The 15,937-nt window shown below is 41.3% G+C and overlaps 1 protein-coding gene across 5 annotated transcripts in view; it reads right to left on the bottom strand.

Moving 5' to 3' along the window:
* Positions 1-4,841: 4,841 nt before the first annotated feature.
* Positions 4,842-15,937, bottom strand: part of ATG2B (autophagy related 2B) — a 74,719-nt gene continuing 63,623 nt past the window's right edge. For all 5 annotated transcript variants that reach the window (XM_020899130.2, XM_020899129.2, XM_070477875.1 and 2 more), the window contains 6 exons: positions 14,925-14,994; positions 14,567-14,649; positions 13,830-13,951; positions 13,085-13,239; positions 12,274-12,423; positions 4,842-9,764 (listed from right to left, as the gene is read on the bottom strand). In XM_020899130.2, the coding sequence (XP_020754789.2) occupies positions 9,534-9,764; positions 12,274-12,423; positions 13,085-13,239; positions 13,830-13,951; positions 14,567-14,649; positions 14,925-14,994 (811 nt within the window). In that variant the 3' untranslated portion in view covers positions 4,842-9,533. The remainder of the gene's footprint in view (positions 9,765-12,273; positions 12,424-13,084; positions 13,240-13,829; positions 13,952-14,566; positions 14,650-14,924; positions 14,995-15,937) is intronic.

Here is a 15,937-nt window from a genome sequence, read left to right as displayed (position 1 = left end):
TTTTCCTCAGAAAACCCAAACCCGCAAAGACTTCGCCTCCAGCACCCTCCTTGACTTTTATTTCCACGTGCTACCCAAGATGTACCCTTCAAGTCAAATTTCCCTGTAACCAGCCAATCCTGAACATCAGGCTGAAAAGGGAACCGGCTCCTCTGGCTTTCCCAAGGCTACCCCGGCTCTGTGTTTAGTGCCAGGGAAGCAGACGTCTGGATGGCAGTGAGAAAGGAGACCAGTGGCATCTTCAAAGTCAGGAATTCCAATTCTAAGACTATTTTGAGTGACTGCTCCTTCCCTTGGCTTCGTGAAATGCCACCCAATTTCTCAGAAGCAAAACAAATTGATTTTATACGGAACAAATGGCTGGAATAATTGGCCATATCCACTCTGTCTTAGATTTTGATATATTCTCAGTGGGTTCCAAGTTCCCCAAAGTACAGGACCATATCTTTCATATGACTTGCCAGGTGATGCTACTGGTAAAGGACCCACTTGACAATGCAGGAGACCCAAGAGATGCAGGTTCAATCAGTCCCTGGGTTGGGAAGATTCCCTGGAGGAGGACATGACAACTCACTCCAGTATTCTTGCCTGGAGAATCCTATGGACAGAGAAGCCTGGCGGGCTATAGTCCCTGAGGTCACAAGGAGCTGGACATGACAGCACACACACACATGTACCTTTCATGTCTACCCCGGGGCATTACTCATAGCAGGCATTTAGGAAACAGTAACTATAATATCTAACACTTAGATGGTGCATACTATGTGTCAGACACTATTCTAAGTGCTTAGCATACATTAACTCAGATAATCCTCATAAAATCCTATTATTAACTCCATTTTATAGAGGAGGAAACTGACGCACAGAAGGGTTAAGCAACTTCCCCAAGGCCACACAGCTAACAACTAGTGGAGCCTGGTTTCATATCCAGGCAGTTTGAGTCAAGAATATACATTCTTAGCCACTACACCAGTGGTCCCCAATTTGTCTGCACATTAGTCACCTGGAGAGTTTCAAAAACACACCTTCAAAAAGTACATTTAATACATTAAACTATGATTTAATTGGTCTTGGGTTTTGGAATGTTTAAAAGCTCCTCGGGTGATTCCAATATACTGATAAGTTTTGAGAACCATTACATTATACCATCCTGCCTCATCCCTCAGCCAGTGTTTGCCTAATTTAATTTGTTTGCTCCATGAGGAACTGCTTTCAGGAGTGTAAATAAACAAGGAGGGGAAAAAAATGTCCAACTTTGGTTGTATCAAATTACCTTGGAGTGTAACTAATTGTAACTCCAGCAAAGCATGTGCTAAGAGGAGGGGTCTGGAATCAGACATTCTCAGATTAAAATCTCTGCATGTAGCAGGGTGTGAGTGGAAAATGTTGCCTGCCGATCAGTAAATAAACGATGTTACAGCCATCTAGCCACTGCAGCCGCCCTGGTGATGAGGAAATTCAGGATGCAGACAAACGGGTTGCTGCTGCCATGCCCTCAGCCACGGCAGCTGCCCCTATGGTGCGTACCCCGAGGGGACTCAGGATGAGAAAACGCCAGGCACTGACCCCAGATAGCCGAGGCGCACCAAAGAAATCATACGAAGGAGTCTAGACTCTCGCACCTTCCCCCACACAGAAAAGTGCTGAAGTCCTTAACTTGAGACGCTTGTCTTCTTTAATGAACAGCTATCTTTGGATGTCCAGCTACCTGGTATTTGCAAAAACTTCTATTTACCTTGGCCCCTTTCATACCTCTTCAGAGAAGTCCCTCGGGGCTATCTGAGAGGCTGTCTGCTAGGCTTCAAATGCTGAGAAAGGCTGCGAAATAAAAAATAATTCTTGACTTTGAGGTTGTATTATTTTTTCTGACAGGAGTCTGGCTAGCTTCTTAACAACCCCCATTTCCTTCCTGCGCACACAGCAAGGCTACATTCCCCAGCTTCCCTTGCAGCTGGATGTGATCACATGATAGGATTCTGACCATTAGAATGTGGGCAAAAGCCTCCAGCTCCCGGCGGTCCGCTCTTTCCTGCGAGGCAGAGCCACAGATGGAAGGAGCCTGGGCTCCTCCATCACTACTTAGAGGAAGGCTGCCAGATACTCAGGAGCACTGACTGGACTTGATGTAAATGAGAAAAAAACTTTTGGTAAACTGCTAGGATTTGGGGGTTTGTCATCAGCATATTAAAAAGCATAGACATTACTTTGTCAACAAAGTTCCGTCTAGTCAAGGCTATGGTTTTTCCGGTGGTCATGTATGGATGTGAGAGTTGGACTATAAAGAAAGCTGAGCGCAGAAGAATTGATGCTTTTGAACTGTGGTGTTGGAGAAGACTCTTGAAAGTCCCTTGGACTGCAAGGAGATCCAACCAGTCCATCCTAAAGGAGATCAGTCCTGGCTGTTAATTGGAAGGACTGATGTTGAAGCTGAAACTCAAATACTTTGGCCACCTGATGCGAAGAGCTGACTCATTTGAAAAGACCCTGATACTGGGAAAGATTGAGGGCAGGAGGAGAAGGGGACGACAGAGGATGAGATGGTTGGATGGCATCACCAACTCAATGGACATGGATTTGGATAAACTCCGGAAGTTGGTGATGGACAGGGAGGCCTGGCATGCTGAGGTTCATGGGGTTGCAAAGAATCAGACACGACTGAGCGACTGAACTGAACTGTCATCAGTGACTAATGTTCATTAACTAGCACGTTGTGTGGCTTTGGGTAGGTTACTTATCCTAAGCCTCTGTTATCATCTGCACAATGAAGACAATAGCATAAAGGCAAATTGTGTCTGAATGCTGGACAGCTTTCAGTTGCCCCCCTCCAGATCCGTTCTCCATCCCTCTGCTCTGTTCTCCACTGTGCTTTCTGCCAGGATGAGCTTGATATACTGGGCTATAGGCTCAACCTGTGAGAAGCTCCAGCAGATGGGAGGGTGGGAGCCCAAGGAGGTGAAATAGTCGCCGCGCCCCTCTGGCTCCTCGGCTCCACCGAAGGCCACAGCCACTGTCTGGCAGCCGTCTCCTTCAGCTACGGGATCTGTGAGCCGCTGTTTGTCCCTCAGGCCTGCGAGGAGGCTTAGCCTCAGTATCCCGATGGATGGGATAGAGGAGGAGGAGACTCATGTTCCTGCGGTCAAGGCGAGCAGGAAAACGTCAGACGTCACCACCGAGTCGCAGACCTGAGCCCCAGGGAAGGCCCAGAGTCAGCTCTCAAGGTGCTTCGGGTCTCCTGTGCCCCTGCCCGCCTAGGCTAAGTCCCCTCCTTACACAGCCCTCCGTCGCCTCCGTGGCTGTCTGCTCCCTGCCAGGACTCCAGCTGATACTAAACGTGAATGCCATGTTGTTGAGGGCTGAACAAAGTAGTAGTCACATAGCAAATACTTAACACACGTTGACTTTAAAATGAGAGATGTGCCACAAAGTGTCTTGACTGGAGTGTGTGCTAGCCATAGAGCGGTAGGGGTGGCTGGGCCTGTCTGAAAATTATAATCTTTAAGCTGAGATAAGGAGGAACCAGGCAGAATATTCTAGAAAGTAATGTGGGGAAGCTCTTAGGCACTGTTCTCACTCCAGGTTGCATATGATTTTTACCAGGGGAGCTTTTAACCCAGCAGTTTGCACCAGGGTTTTTTTTTTTTTTTTTTCTTTTTTGCCACCCAGGGGACATTTGGCCAAGTCTGGAGACCTTTTGGTTCACGTAACTGGGGAGGAGGTGCTACTTGTGTGTACTGAGTAAGCCCAATGACGCTGCTAAACATCTCACAATGTGCAGGACAGACCCACAGGACTCAATCAGCCCCAAGGGCAAGATACTTTAAGTGGAAGGACTCTAATTTCGCCCCATTCCCAGACTTATGACTGTGACTGGAGCCCAACCAGGGGAGGGGAGATGGGTGAAGATGCAGGATAAGCAACTTGGTCAGACTCAAGTATTCCTAAGAGCCTTTAACCTCCATTTTTTTAGCAAAACTGCTTTCTTGGTTTCCTTATTAGTGAAGTTTTCACTAATTTAGAAAACTGCACCTCTTAAATGAAATCCTAGAATGAGCATGGCCTTTGGGAGTCAAACCACGAGACCATGAGCAACTACGTTGACCTCTCTGAACCTCGGTCTCCTCCTCTGGAAAACAAACTGAGGGCTACGAGGTTATGCAAATAATACAATACCTGGCTCAGAGCAGGCACCTCACAAAGCTTTGCTTCCCTCTATTTCACAAGAGTATGGGGGAGAATGGACACATGTATTTGTATGGCTGAGTCCCTTTGCTGTCCACCTGAAACTCTCACAACATTGTTTGTTAATTGGCTATACCCCAATATAAAATAAAAAGTTAGAAAAAAGTCATGTGTGAGGTGTGTTATGACCCATGACTTTTCTCTGATTGTGCAAAGTGAACAGTCATGTAATGAGATCTGTCACCAAAGAATCTGTCAAAGTACTGTCTTTAAGAATAAACATTTCTTTAAAATATTCCTAAGTAATAAGATTCCTCCAAAAAGAACAGATTTTTCAAGTATTTATCTAGGTCCCTAAGACCTCATAAACACTAATGTGTTTGCTGCAAGTCTACATTTTAGAGATAAAATAACTAATGTAGCAATTAATATCCAAAAGGGGGAAGGAGTGGCAAGCTCTAACAGAATATACCCTATATATTGATTTCTCAGAAATTGGTAGCAGGTAGCTATAAGAGTTGCTCTAAGTACCAGGATCAGAGGAAGACCATTTCCCAAGAACAGGATCTGACACAGACCTACCCTCTGCTTCAAAAAATGTTAAACAGGCTTTTTATACAGGGAGCATTTCTTGGAGAAAGACCATAGTATTTAAAGCAAACTCCAAAGAGCAAATATTTTAATCTTCTTCAAGAATATCCTTAAATTCATAATACTTTAAATAGTCACACTAACAAGTTAACATTTCCACAAAAATACCATACAGCATCAGTATTCTTAAAGTATTTACATTTAGAATTACTTCCATGAGGAAACAGCAACAACGACAGTCAACATACACAATGTGTTTTTCACTTGAGGTGAGATCAATTCAATGTCCAAAATAAATCAGGATGGATTAACATAAGAGCTGAATTGGAGTCCCTACCAAATTTTGCAATGGAAAAGCAAACAGTCCTGTGTGACTGGCAAATTATACAAACAATGTAAGACAAATCCAACTAGAAACTGGAAGCTGCCATTTCATATACACAAAATACATGTGAAACAGCAAGGTAAACATATTCTTAAAAGGAGGGGCTGCTATTTCAACCCCGCCCCCCCAACACACACAGCACTGGAGATGTCCGTGAGTCAGCCAACATCACATCTACAATCTCCTGAAATACATCAGACAGCATTCTGGTGTCTTCCATGAGGCTGTGTGCTTCAAACAAAGGGGCTGACAGGGTACAGGAGGAAAAAAAAAAAAAAAGTCTAACACCTGTTTTTAAAAATTGCTGACACTTCAAAATATGAATTGTTGAAACTCACTTAAATTTATCCCAGCCCCTCCCAAAGAAGCTAATCGTGATGTACTAAGCCTTCTCTATTTTTGACTTGTAGACACTACAATGAAAGGAAAATTCTTTTGATTAAAACTGGCTGACTTGCAACTGTGCATATAAAGTCTATTACAGGGAGCAGAGTGCCTAGCATGATCCTGAAACTATTGAGATAAAAATAAATTGGCATTAAAGCACTCAGTTATTCTCAATGAAAAGACTGACTGTATCTTCCAGTAAAAAGAAACAAGATTTCTTGGTAAGATTTCCACCCCCCCTTCACTATTTATACACTATCTAAACAACTTTGCTTTTTAACCTGAGACTCACAAACTTAATATTTGATTTATTCAATTCGGTACCAATGGGTATATCCAATTGATGCATCTGCAGACACCAAGTATCACTTTGTATTTGCATAGGGCCTTTTACTTTCAAGAGGCTTAAAGAAGTTTACAGACATTTTCTCCCATGTCTTAGGTCGGTCAAGAGGACGTGAAGGGAAGCAGGGAATAGACTGCTCGCCGCATACCACTAGCCCTGCCACAGTCCCCATGAAGCCGAGGAAACACACCACACGGGGGTCTGAGAAAACTGAAGCAAAGCAGAGTTAAACGACTATTCTGAAGTCAGGTCACGTGGCTTTTATATATATATATATATATATATATATATAAGATCTAAATTAATGTTAAGATAATAAATTGTTAATCCTAAAGCTACCTAGTGCAAGTGTGGACTTCTGGTTTAAAACTGCTGAACTCCACCTCTGCCCTGTCTCTTGTCTCTGGTGAGGGCAAATTTGGGGCACACGGCCCAACTCGACGGTACCCGAGGGCGGCAAGCGGCCCCCAAGCAGCAGACGTAGTTGTTTTGCCTGTTTGAGAACTGAACAAAGGCACCAAACCTACAGAACACAGTTTTTAAAGGAGATGGTTAAAAAGTAATTCCCTTAAAAACTGAAACTATTTCAACAGCATTTAAAAGTGACACATAGCAGGAGCAAGAAATACTAGTTTTTTGTCTTTTTGCCATTTTAGGCACACTGCTACTTGGGAAGATTTTTTTTTTTTCTTGAGTTCTGTATTATAAAAATATTGACGTTACATACATGTGCTTAAGTGGAAATCCAAATTGGACTCAAGCTTTACTAAAATGGAAGTCTTTGCTATGATATCGACAAAAAACATGCCATCCTACCTGTCCTAAAAGGCGAGTGCTGAGCGGACATTGTACTAGTGAACGATAGCCATCTATGGACAGACAGAGAAATCGGGGGATCCCAATCAGCCCGAATCAAGAGAAGACATCACCATGGCCCCTGCTGCCTTTATCATGTAAGGCGGTCTTACTGTTCCTGCAACCCCGTGAGGTTCTGAAACTCACTGACGCTTCCTGATCAAGCGTGCTTACCTGGCCCCGCAGGCAGATACACACACGGACTCAATGCAGCGATACACGGACATGCCGTCTACTCCACTCAGAGGTCAGCCTTGAAGGCACCGTCCAGAAACACACTGGTCTGAGAGAGCAGAGACCTGGAGGAGCCGGGGCTTCCGTGGGTGTCATACGGCCAGGACTCTGGCAATGCCATGTTCAAGGTGTCACAGGCCTGGGACCCACGACTAAGTGCTACACCCCACACCATCATTCACACTCGCACGCTTGCTCGCACACGTGCATATGCTCCAATCGTCTGAAAATCTCTGCTGTCGTAAGAAGCCCCTTCGTTTACAGAGGGGGACACTGAGGCTTAGAGCTGAATGTCTTGGCCAAGTCACCACTAGGTAAGTCACAGACCCGGCCACACAAGCATCCTGCCACACTCTTTACAGTGTCAGCATGGTGTAAAAGTTAGAAAAGACACTATTAAAAAAGAAAAAAAATACGGATATTTAACAATGGCAAAGTGTTCAAATACACACATAGTTCTTCCACGTAAACATCTCAGGTAAAGAGCATCTTGGTTAAAGTGACCATGAACAGCGCCTTGACACTAAATCTTTCTGAAACACAAGGTTTCTGATCCCAAAGGTGGATTCTATCAAAAGCAGGTACAGGAGGGCAGAAGAGAGAGCCATGGAAATTACGTAATAAAGATATGCTTAATGGGACTTATAAACCCAATTTGTCAAAAAGTGGGTCCATCTGCAACTCAGAGTACAGAGAAGAGGATGATTATTTCTCCCTATACTAATTAAGTTCAATTAAATACAGTATGGAAAATATATTTAAAAGTTACGGAGATTTTATATTTTTAAATTTGAGCATTTTTCAGTTTGATTCCTTATCACACATATCATACCCAGCATGTTCTGTGCAAGGGAAAATGCTGGGATTGATGCAAGGGTGCCCGGAAAGCACCCCAGAAGCAGGCTGAAGCTTCATACAGTAAACAGCTATGATTCGTGTTTACTCAGGACCACATTCTAGGTGAGCTCCATCCAGCTGGGGTCTAGTAACAAATGGTCCTCTGACGCTTCAATAGGTGGTTTTCTGAGCACTGGCCGTTCAAGTTTTTCAGCAGTATAAAGAGAACAAGACAGACTTAAACGCTACTTAACAAAATTTTACCAATTTTAAATGTTCGGATTTTTGCTTTCTTGTAGAAAATTTCAAGAATGAAACTGATCCAATGTCATTTTTCAAACCCCAAACTGAAAGTACTTCTGAAATTCAACTTCAACTCGATGACATCCCCCCAATTCCAGGAAATGAGAGTTCACATCATGACACTTTAAATACAGGATGAATACAAAATCCTATGTTTTCTTTCTGCTATATTAATCTAAAGTCAGAGAAGGAGTTCTGGAGAACAATTTCCTTCTCACATCTAGGTAATGATCTGCTTAATATTAACCAAAATCAATTTTGAGAAAGTGTTCTCAAGGATTTTGGAGTAAATCCTAGCATTGCATCTATGAATATGCTCTAAGAGAAGCAAACTATTCATGGAAGCATAAAACAACTTTACCTTTAAATAAAAATACTTTATTCATTCCTGACAGAATATCAAAATGTACATTGTTAACCAAGTAAAAATGGTGCTTCAAAATAGCTGACTAGGGCATATTTGGAGGATTTTTTTGGTTAATTTCAAAAAAGTAAAAACCACTTTCAATCTCCCTTTCCACACACCCCTAATAAGCTTGCACTATACCTGCTTAAATCTGAACAAATAAACAGTTATATGGGCCCCAGTTCATTATAGAATGACATTTTCATTATACTTAGAATAAACGAAAGTTACTACATTTGAGTTACCTTCCTTTGCCAAAAACCTTCATACTTAGTCCTCCTTATAGTTTGTGTAACTCTGTAAATTACAAGTAGAATATAGCACATGACTTGTATTAATCTAAACACACACACACACATACACATAATAAAGTGCAACGCAACAGAACAAGTCTGCGACATTCACGTTCTCAAACTTCCATAGAAGGATTTTCTGAGCAAATGGAAACGACGTTCTTGACTGCGTGAACACTAAATCCAACAGACTGGGTTATTTTTTCCTCACTGATATTTATATTGAAAATCCTATTTGCTTTATTTTCCCTGTTGCTTCTGTCTCTCATTTTTAATGAAAGTTTCGAAGCTGTGATTCTCTTTAAACATGGAGAAAAATCAACTCCTTGGAGCAACATAAATATAGTGCTTTCAAAGTACTCAAAACGTTTCTGAGCACCCTGTACTGTAAAAGGAGGTTTCCAATGATAGCTTGTCTGTAACAAGGAAAATTACAGTCATTTTAATAAAAGCAAGCATTCTACTAACTTGGCAGCAAATGCTTTACGGACTTTTGACACCAGCCACCAAACATGTCTACTGGCAAGTACCAACTAGCCCTAAAATGTCAAAAGGTTTTGGTTGCATGTTGCTTTGATACTAAATTATTTCACTAAGAAATGGTTTTGTTCCTGAGATGAGCACGATAACAGTAAATGAGTTCCATCTGAAGTCGCCGGGGGGACCCTCTGCTCCACATCTCCACCCTTGTCTTCATCAAGAATCTCGTCTGAAACATTAGTCATCCCCATGGCGCCACTTCTGTGACTCGTCCTGCCGAACATCTGGTCTGATCTGGTTTCTCATGCCACCCAAGACGTTCGATGTCGCTTCTGTGGCAACGATCAGAGGTTTCACCACGGCTGGGGGGAGCTGGCGCAGCACTTCCCCCACGGCGCCCGTCACCCCCCGGCTCTCGTGTTCCCGAGCGGCGGTTTCGTAAATGGTCTGAGCCGTGTCTGCGATTCCCTGAGGAAAGAGGGGAGAAGGGAGTAAATCACTGCTCAGAAGACTCCCTAAATAATCCCATAACATGCTAACTATAGAGTTCATCAAGAGCAGGTTTGTATCCAGACAGAAATCAAAGCAGAAACTGTACTTTTGAGATAACCCACGATAATTACTTTTATGACAATTCTAAGGGAAAGTGGTAGTCCCTCGGTCGAGTCTGACTCTTTGTGACCCCATAGACCATAGCCCACTAGGCTCCTCTGTCCATGGAATTCTCCAGCCAAGAATACTGGAGTGGGTTGCCATTTTCTTCTCCAAAGGGAAAGGGGTAATTGCGATTCAGCATTTTGTTGGGACAGTTAGGTACAGAAAATGTAGCTAGACTACAGTTTCACACAGGGATGTGCACGGAAATAGTTAATACTCTAAGAGTAGCTTCTCTGGCTCTATTAATCACTCTGGTTAAATCAAATTTAGCAAACAAAGCTTCCTGAATAAACATAATCACTAAATGAATATGGCGATAACTCCTGTGTTTCAACTGCCAACAGAAAAACCTAATTCTACTGAGCTTCAAAAAATAATTTAATTAGTTTTAAATTACTGGCTATGCACTAGAAAAGATAACTGGAACATTCAATTAAGATAAGAGACTAAATAGAACACTTTATTAAAGACAGAAAACTCTGAGAACACAAAGCAGGAACAGGTTTAATAACCAGAAATGAAGTTTTTGCAGCATTTTTGATTCTTCTTACAACTGTGTGACATGAAAATAATCCTGAGCTTTAGAGCTGAATGTGTAAATGCGTAGGTCAAGCCAGGGTGGTAAAACGTGACACTGCTGTCACTGGTGAGTCGTCACACATGGCTTTCGAATCTCTCCCGTTTGTCTAACTCAGGACCCCTAAGGGCCACGAAGCACTGTCCTCTTGTGGCCGCTTCAGTGAGAGGCATAGTGAGAAGAACTTCAGGCTCTCAGGGAAATCAAGGAACCTTGTCCTGGCCCCAAAGCTAGTCTTCACTTTCACAATCTGTGAAGGGAAGTGCTAGCTGCTCAATCGTGCCTGACTCTGTGACCCCATGGACTGCAGCCTGCCAAGCCCCTGCGTACACTGGACTCTCCGGGCAAGAACACTGAAGCGGGCTGCCATTCCCTCTCCAGGGGATCCTCCCGACCCAGGTATCCAACCACCATCTCCTGTGTCTCCTGCACTGGCAGGCAGAGACTTTACCACCGCACCACCCAGGAAGCCCAAAGTGCTGCATACCCAAGTGCTATAATACCCTGCTGCCAGCCGCCCCTGCTATGCCTGAAAGCCCAGGATCGTCTTTACAAACCTGATTTCTAACATGTCTACTGATAACTGGCCTAATCCTGACATCTATAGGAACAGATCTGACAGGTAATCAGCTCTCTTCATTCTCCCGACTAAATCTCTTTTTAAGAGAGGTGACCAGTGGCCTTGCCTTTATTTAGCCACTAATACATATTCTTACTTCAGTGGTCTTCCTGCATTTGGAACCACAGAGGTTACTTTTGTCAGGTAAAAGACTGTCCTAAGGCACTTCTGTCTGTCAGAATATGAGAGGGGAAAATATCATTAATGAAATCCTAATACACAAATCATAAGTAAAATAACCTCAAACTTCCTCATATGTCAATTAAAAAAAGAAAAAGATTAAGACACGGAGGGAATGCTCCTGTCAACATCCATAAAGGACCAGGATTCACTGGTGCAACTAAATTACAATCTGGCAATACTTAATAAATCTGGCAGTGCTTAATGAGTCTCAGGATTCAAACAGTTACAAATCACCAATTCCACCTTTAATAACCTCTTGCACATGTGAACAAAGGGACATTTAAATGACATTCCAATAGCAGTATTTTAGGGGAAAAAATGGAAACTGTCCACCAACACAAAGATAAATAAATTATGCTATATTCACACAATGAAACATGATAAAAGTTTAAATCAGACCTACATATATCAACAAGGATGTATCTTGAAAGACAAAATTTACAGATATATGATACCATTTATACTAACTTTTAAAATATAAACAATAGTATTTGCTTATGATGACATACTTATATGAAACTATAAAAACATGAATAGAAAAAAAATGTACCATCTTCAGGATTGTGAGCGCATGGGAACGGAATTAGGGTTTGCGATTAACCTAAAAAAATTTGCTTTTCAAAGAAACCTGAGGAAACCAGCAAAATACAAACGTGGTGAGCCTCCCTGGTGAGTTCACGGTGCGCTTCTACCAGCCTCCGCTTGCCTCTGTCCTTGAAGAGACCAGTCTTCCCGTGAGATCGCTAGTCTTGAGAGCCTGCAGGCCAGGACGTAGCCCTCCCCTCTTACCTACGCACATATCTGCACTCATCAGTGGCAAAACAGTCCCAAAGCCACCCTCGGGGTTCCTTCAGAACAAAGCCAAAGCCCTGATGCTCTTTCGACAAACTCCAGAAAAGGACGCAAACTGCTCCCGGCCCATCCCTGGGGCAGCCACTCACCTCCTTCACGACACTGTAGGCCTTGGCCACCCCTTCCCTCAGGTCCACTGGCTGGTGGGCTAACCGGTGATGGGGGAACCTTCTGACCTTCTTGGGCTCGATAGAAAGGGTGCCTGGAGACACCATGTCATACGCAGTCTCTGCTGCTGCCTGGACGGTTCATCAGAGAGGAAAGGGGAGTCAGAACAAAGTCTGGGGAGGTGTGCCTCCAGCAGTGCACTTCCTAAGGGGAGTGAGGAACAGCAGGGGGACTCCCACTCAGGCAGGCCCTTCTGCAGCGTCTGAATTCTTTATAACCAGAATGTATTCCTTTTATAACAAGAATGTTAACGTATACATTAGTATCTGCATTGAGCAGCTTTTTTCAGTTCCTCATCTCTCTTCTGAGAACACTCTGTTACCAGGCTAGACAAGAATGCGTGGTCTCTGCACAACTGGATAAGGCCAACTGGAGTTTAAAACTTAATAGCAAACCTGAATACAACTACTATTGGATCTCTAGTGCCGTCATTACATTCAGCTATGATCTTACCACAGAAAGGTAGTGATAATAAATCTTTGGCTAACTTAATAGTTATAATTTACCTGAAACAGGCAAACAAATTTGACACTGTAGTCCACCACTTAATTCTACTAATTATGTAACAATGGACAGATAATCCAAAAAAAATGTAATGATACTAAGTCATTACAAATAAAATATTCTCAGGTTTTAAACATTTTCACAGTGTCATTTTAAAACCAAAATAAGTCAAGAGTTTATAGCGGCTCTGCCTCTTTCTGGAGATTACACTGGTCTCCTGCAAGTCACCTGTATGGTTTGCACCATTCTGTTCGTGAGCTCGAGAGCAGCCATGGCTGTCGAGGTGCCGAAGGAGGCAGCCCCTCTCTGAAATCCTCTGACAATGCGGCCATCCTTTCGGTACTGCTCAATCGGTAGCCAGACCAAGTCCTTGAGGCCTTGCACTAGAACAACAGTCAACATACAGAAATTAATAGGAATGCTGCAGTACAGCAGGTGAAGACAAACACTGCTTCTTCCATGTATACAAGGTGCCTAGAATAGGCAAGGTATTTTCCTCAAATTCACAGAGTTGGAAAATACATTGGCAGATGCCGGAGGTGGGTCAGGAGGGTGGTGAGGAATGAGGGCTTAAGAGTTTAATGGGGACAGAGTTCAGTTTAGGAAAGTGAAAAGTTCAGGAGATAGATGATGGTGAGAGCAGCGCAACAACTGAACATACTCAGTGCCACTGAAATGTACAGTTAAATACAGTTAAAATAGCATGTTTTATATTATGTGACTTTTATCACAATAAGAAAACATTTAAAAAGAAAAATAGGACCACTGGAGCTCAAATCTCTGGTACCATTCTAACCCTTGGATTTTTAACCCCTAAAATGGGACGCAACATTTGTTGTGTATGACAAACAGGTAGATTTTTCTAGAAAGATGATCCTCACATAGATTCTCAAAGGCATCCATAATCCCAAAAGGGTTAAGAATCATTGATCAGGTAAAATAAATTATCTTCTAATTAAAAAAGAACACTCACCTAGTTGTACTAGTGAATGCATAGGCCCAACACCTCCCAGGATTCCTGGCAGCTGGTTCTTCTTAATGTCAGTAAGCCATTCGGTGATTGCATATGAGAATAATTTGTCCACACCTAGCAAACTAGAGAAAATGACTATTAGTATATGGGAAGAAGAGTGAAATTTATAGGTTTACACAGTTTGGGGGATATTTTTTATTCTTTTCACTTAAGACAAAAAAATCTACAAATTACATGGATGAAATTTTATAGATTTTCAATTTTACTATATATGTGTGTGTGTGTGTGTGTGTGTGTGTGTATACACATACATTTAACCTAATTGTAATGCGAATAATTTCTATAAAAGGCTGAGGTAATATACACAAGTGTGCATTTCCACTGTTTTTACTTCTTTAAAATCTAAAGCTTTGGCAAAGGATTAATTCAACATCTATAAATTGTCACACAGTTCTTAGCTACTAAGGACCATTACCTTGTGAACTTCCATATAGGCGAATTTATAACTTTGGGAAATTATTAAAAAAATCCTAACTACAGCTGTTTTTTAGTGAAATGCTCTCTTCAAACTACTACTATTCTCTCAGAATAAAAAAATAGCCCCTAGCCAGTAAAAACCCTCTAAAAATGAGCTCTCTTCAAATAACACTGTAAAATAATTAAATTATCTATGTTGTTTAACTGTAAACTAACTTTAGTAACTACATCTTAAAGTCTCATATAATAAATCAACTTACCCATGTCGATAGAAAAGCCTCTTCAGCTTTAGTTCAGAGCAGTTTAACTGGGCAAGACCAATCAAAATCCCAGCTAATGTACCCTTTAAAATTAAAAAAAAATTCACTAATTAAGCTAACACCTAAAATATTTATATCAAAAAAGTACATGTATTTTATAAGACCCAACTGACATCCAAATTTTATTCATAGTTTCTTAAGTAAATTATATTTACTTTAAAAATAGAATTAAATTTTAAAATCTTACACTTCATTTCAAACATATAAACTACGATGGAAAAAGTTTCCTAAAAACTGAATGCACTAGAAAAACAAATGAGATAATTCTGTAGAGTATATTTGTGCAAAATTTCCAGACCTGATCCATTGATACATGCTTCCCATGATAATCAAGTCGAATAGGAACTTCTGATGTGAATCTAAATTCTCTGAAGATAAAGAAAGAAGGGAAGTTATTTATATTAAAAATTACTAATAGCTGAAATTAGATGTAAATTAACCTTTTCAACTGGAGAATAAAAACCACAAAATAAATAATGTGAATATATTAAGATCTAAATAAAAGAAAATGTCTTTCAGCCGTATACCTTCTTAAGACAATATAACAACTAAACAATGTTAATCTTATAAATTTTATTTATTATATTTTAAAAACCTTTTCCTCATTTACTAAAAAAAATTTAAGTTAGAGAAATTTATTCTGGCAGGTATTCAATTCATACAAAGAGCAAACTAATAAAAACCAAATAATATAATCATCACCAAGAAGTAAAAAAGAAGAGCTGAGGTATTTATTTTAGTTCCACGATGAAACAAAGATCCAGAAGACCCCGACATGAACCCTAGTTTTATCAGTTATATGGGATACAGTCAAGGCAAGTAATTTAAACTCTCTGAGCTGAAGTGTCTTCATCAGTTAATTTTTAAACCCCATGTACATTGGTGAATTTTAACATTTTTGAAATTAATGCCTATAAACAGGATATTGACACACTTGGGGATTCTGAATGAAATTACAACTATACACATCAAACAAAAGCAGTTGGCTTCCAAAAGCTGGACTATAAATTGCAAGTTGAAACACATTTTACTACAGAATTAATGTCAGTGGTTATACACTAAGTCATCCCAAGTAATCCTGCAAAAGTCCTTAACCTACAGTAAAAAGGAAACACTGAACCTACATCAGTGACTACAGGAAGTCTGGGGTCCAGGTCACCCCTCATCTTCCGAACACCCGTCTGTATCTGTTTCTATGGCAATGGCCCCTCAACAGCTCTGCTACCTTTCTTGCTGTTCCTCCAAGGCATGTAATAAGGTACATCAAATATTTTAATTATCTGTAAACTCACTCAGTATTTTTCTCTACTC

Source organism: Odocoileus virginianus, chromosome 16 (assembly GCF_023699985.2).
Source record: "Odocoileus virginianus isolate 20LAN1187 ecotype Illinois chromosome 16, Ovbor_1.2, whole genome shotgun sequence".
NCBI classification, from domain to species: Eukaryota; Metazoa; Chordata; class Mammalia; order Artiodactyla; family Cervidae; genus Odocoileus; species Odocoileus virginianus.
Note: the sequence above shows the minus strand (reverse complement) of the source record. Positions and strands in the feature narration are given on the sequence as shown.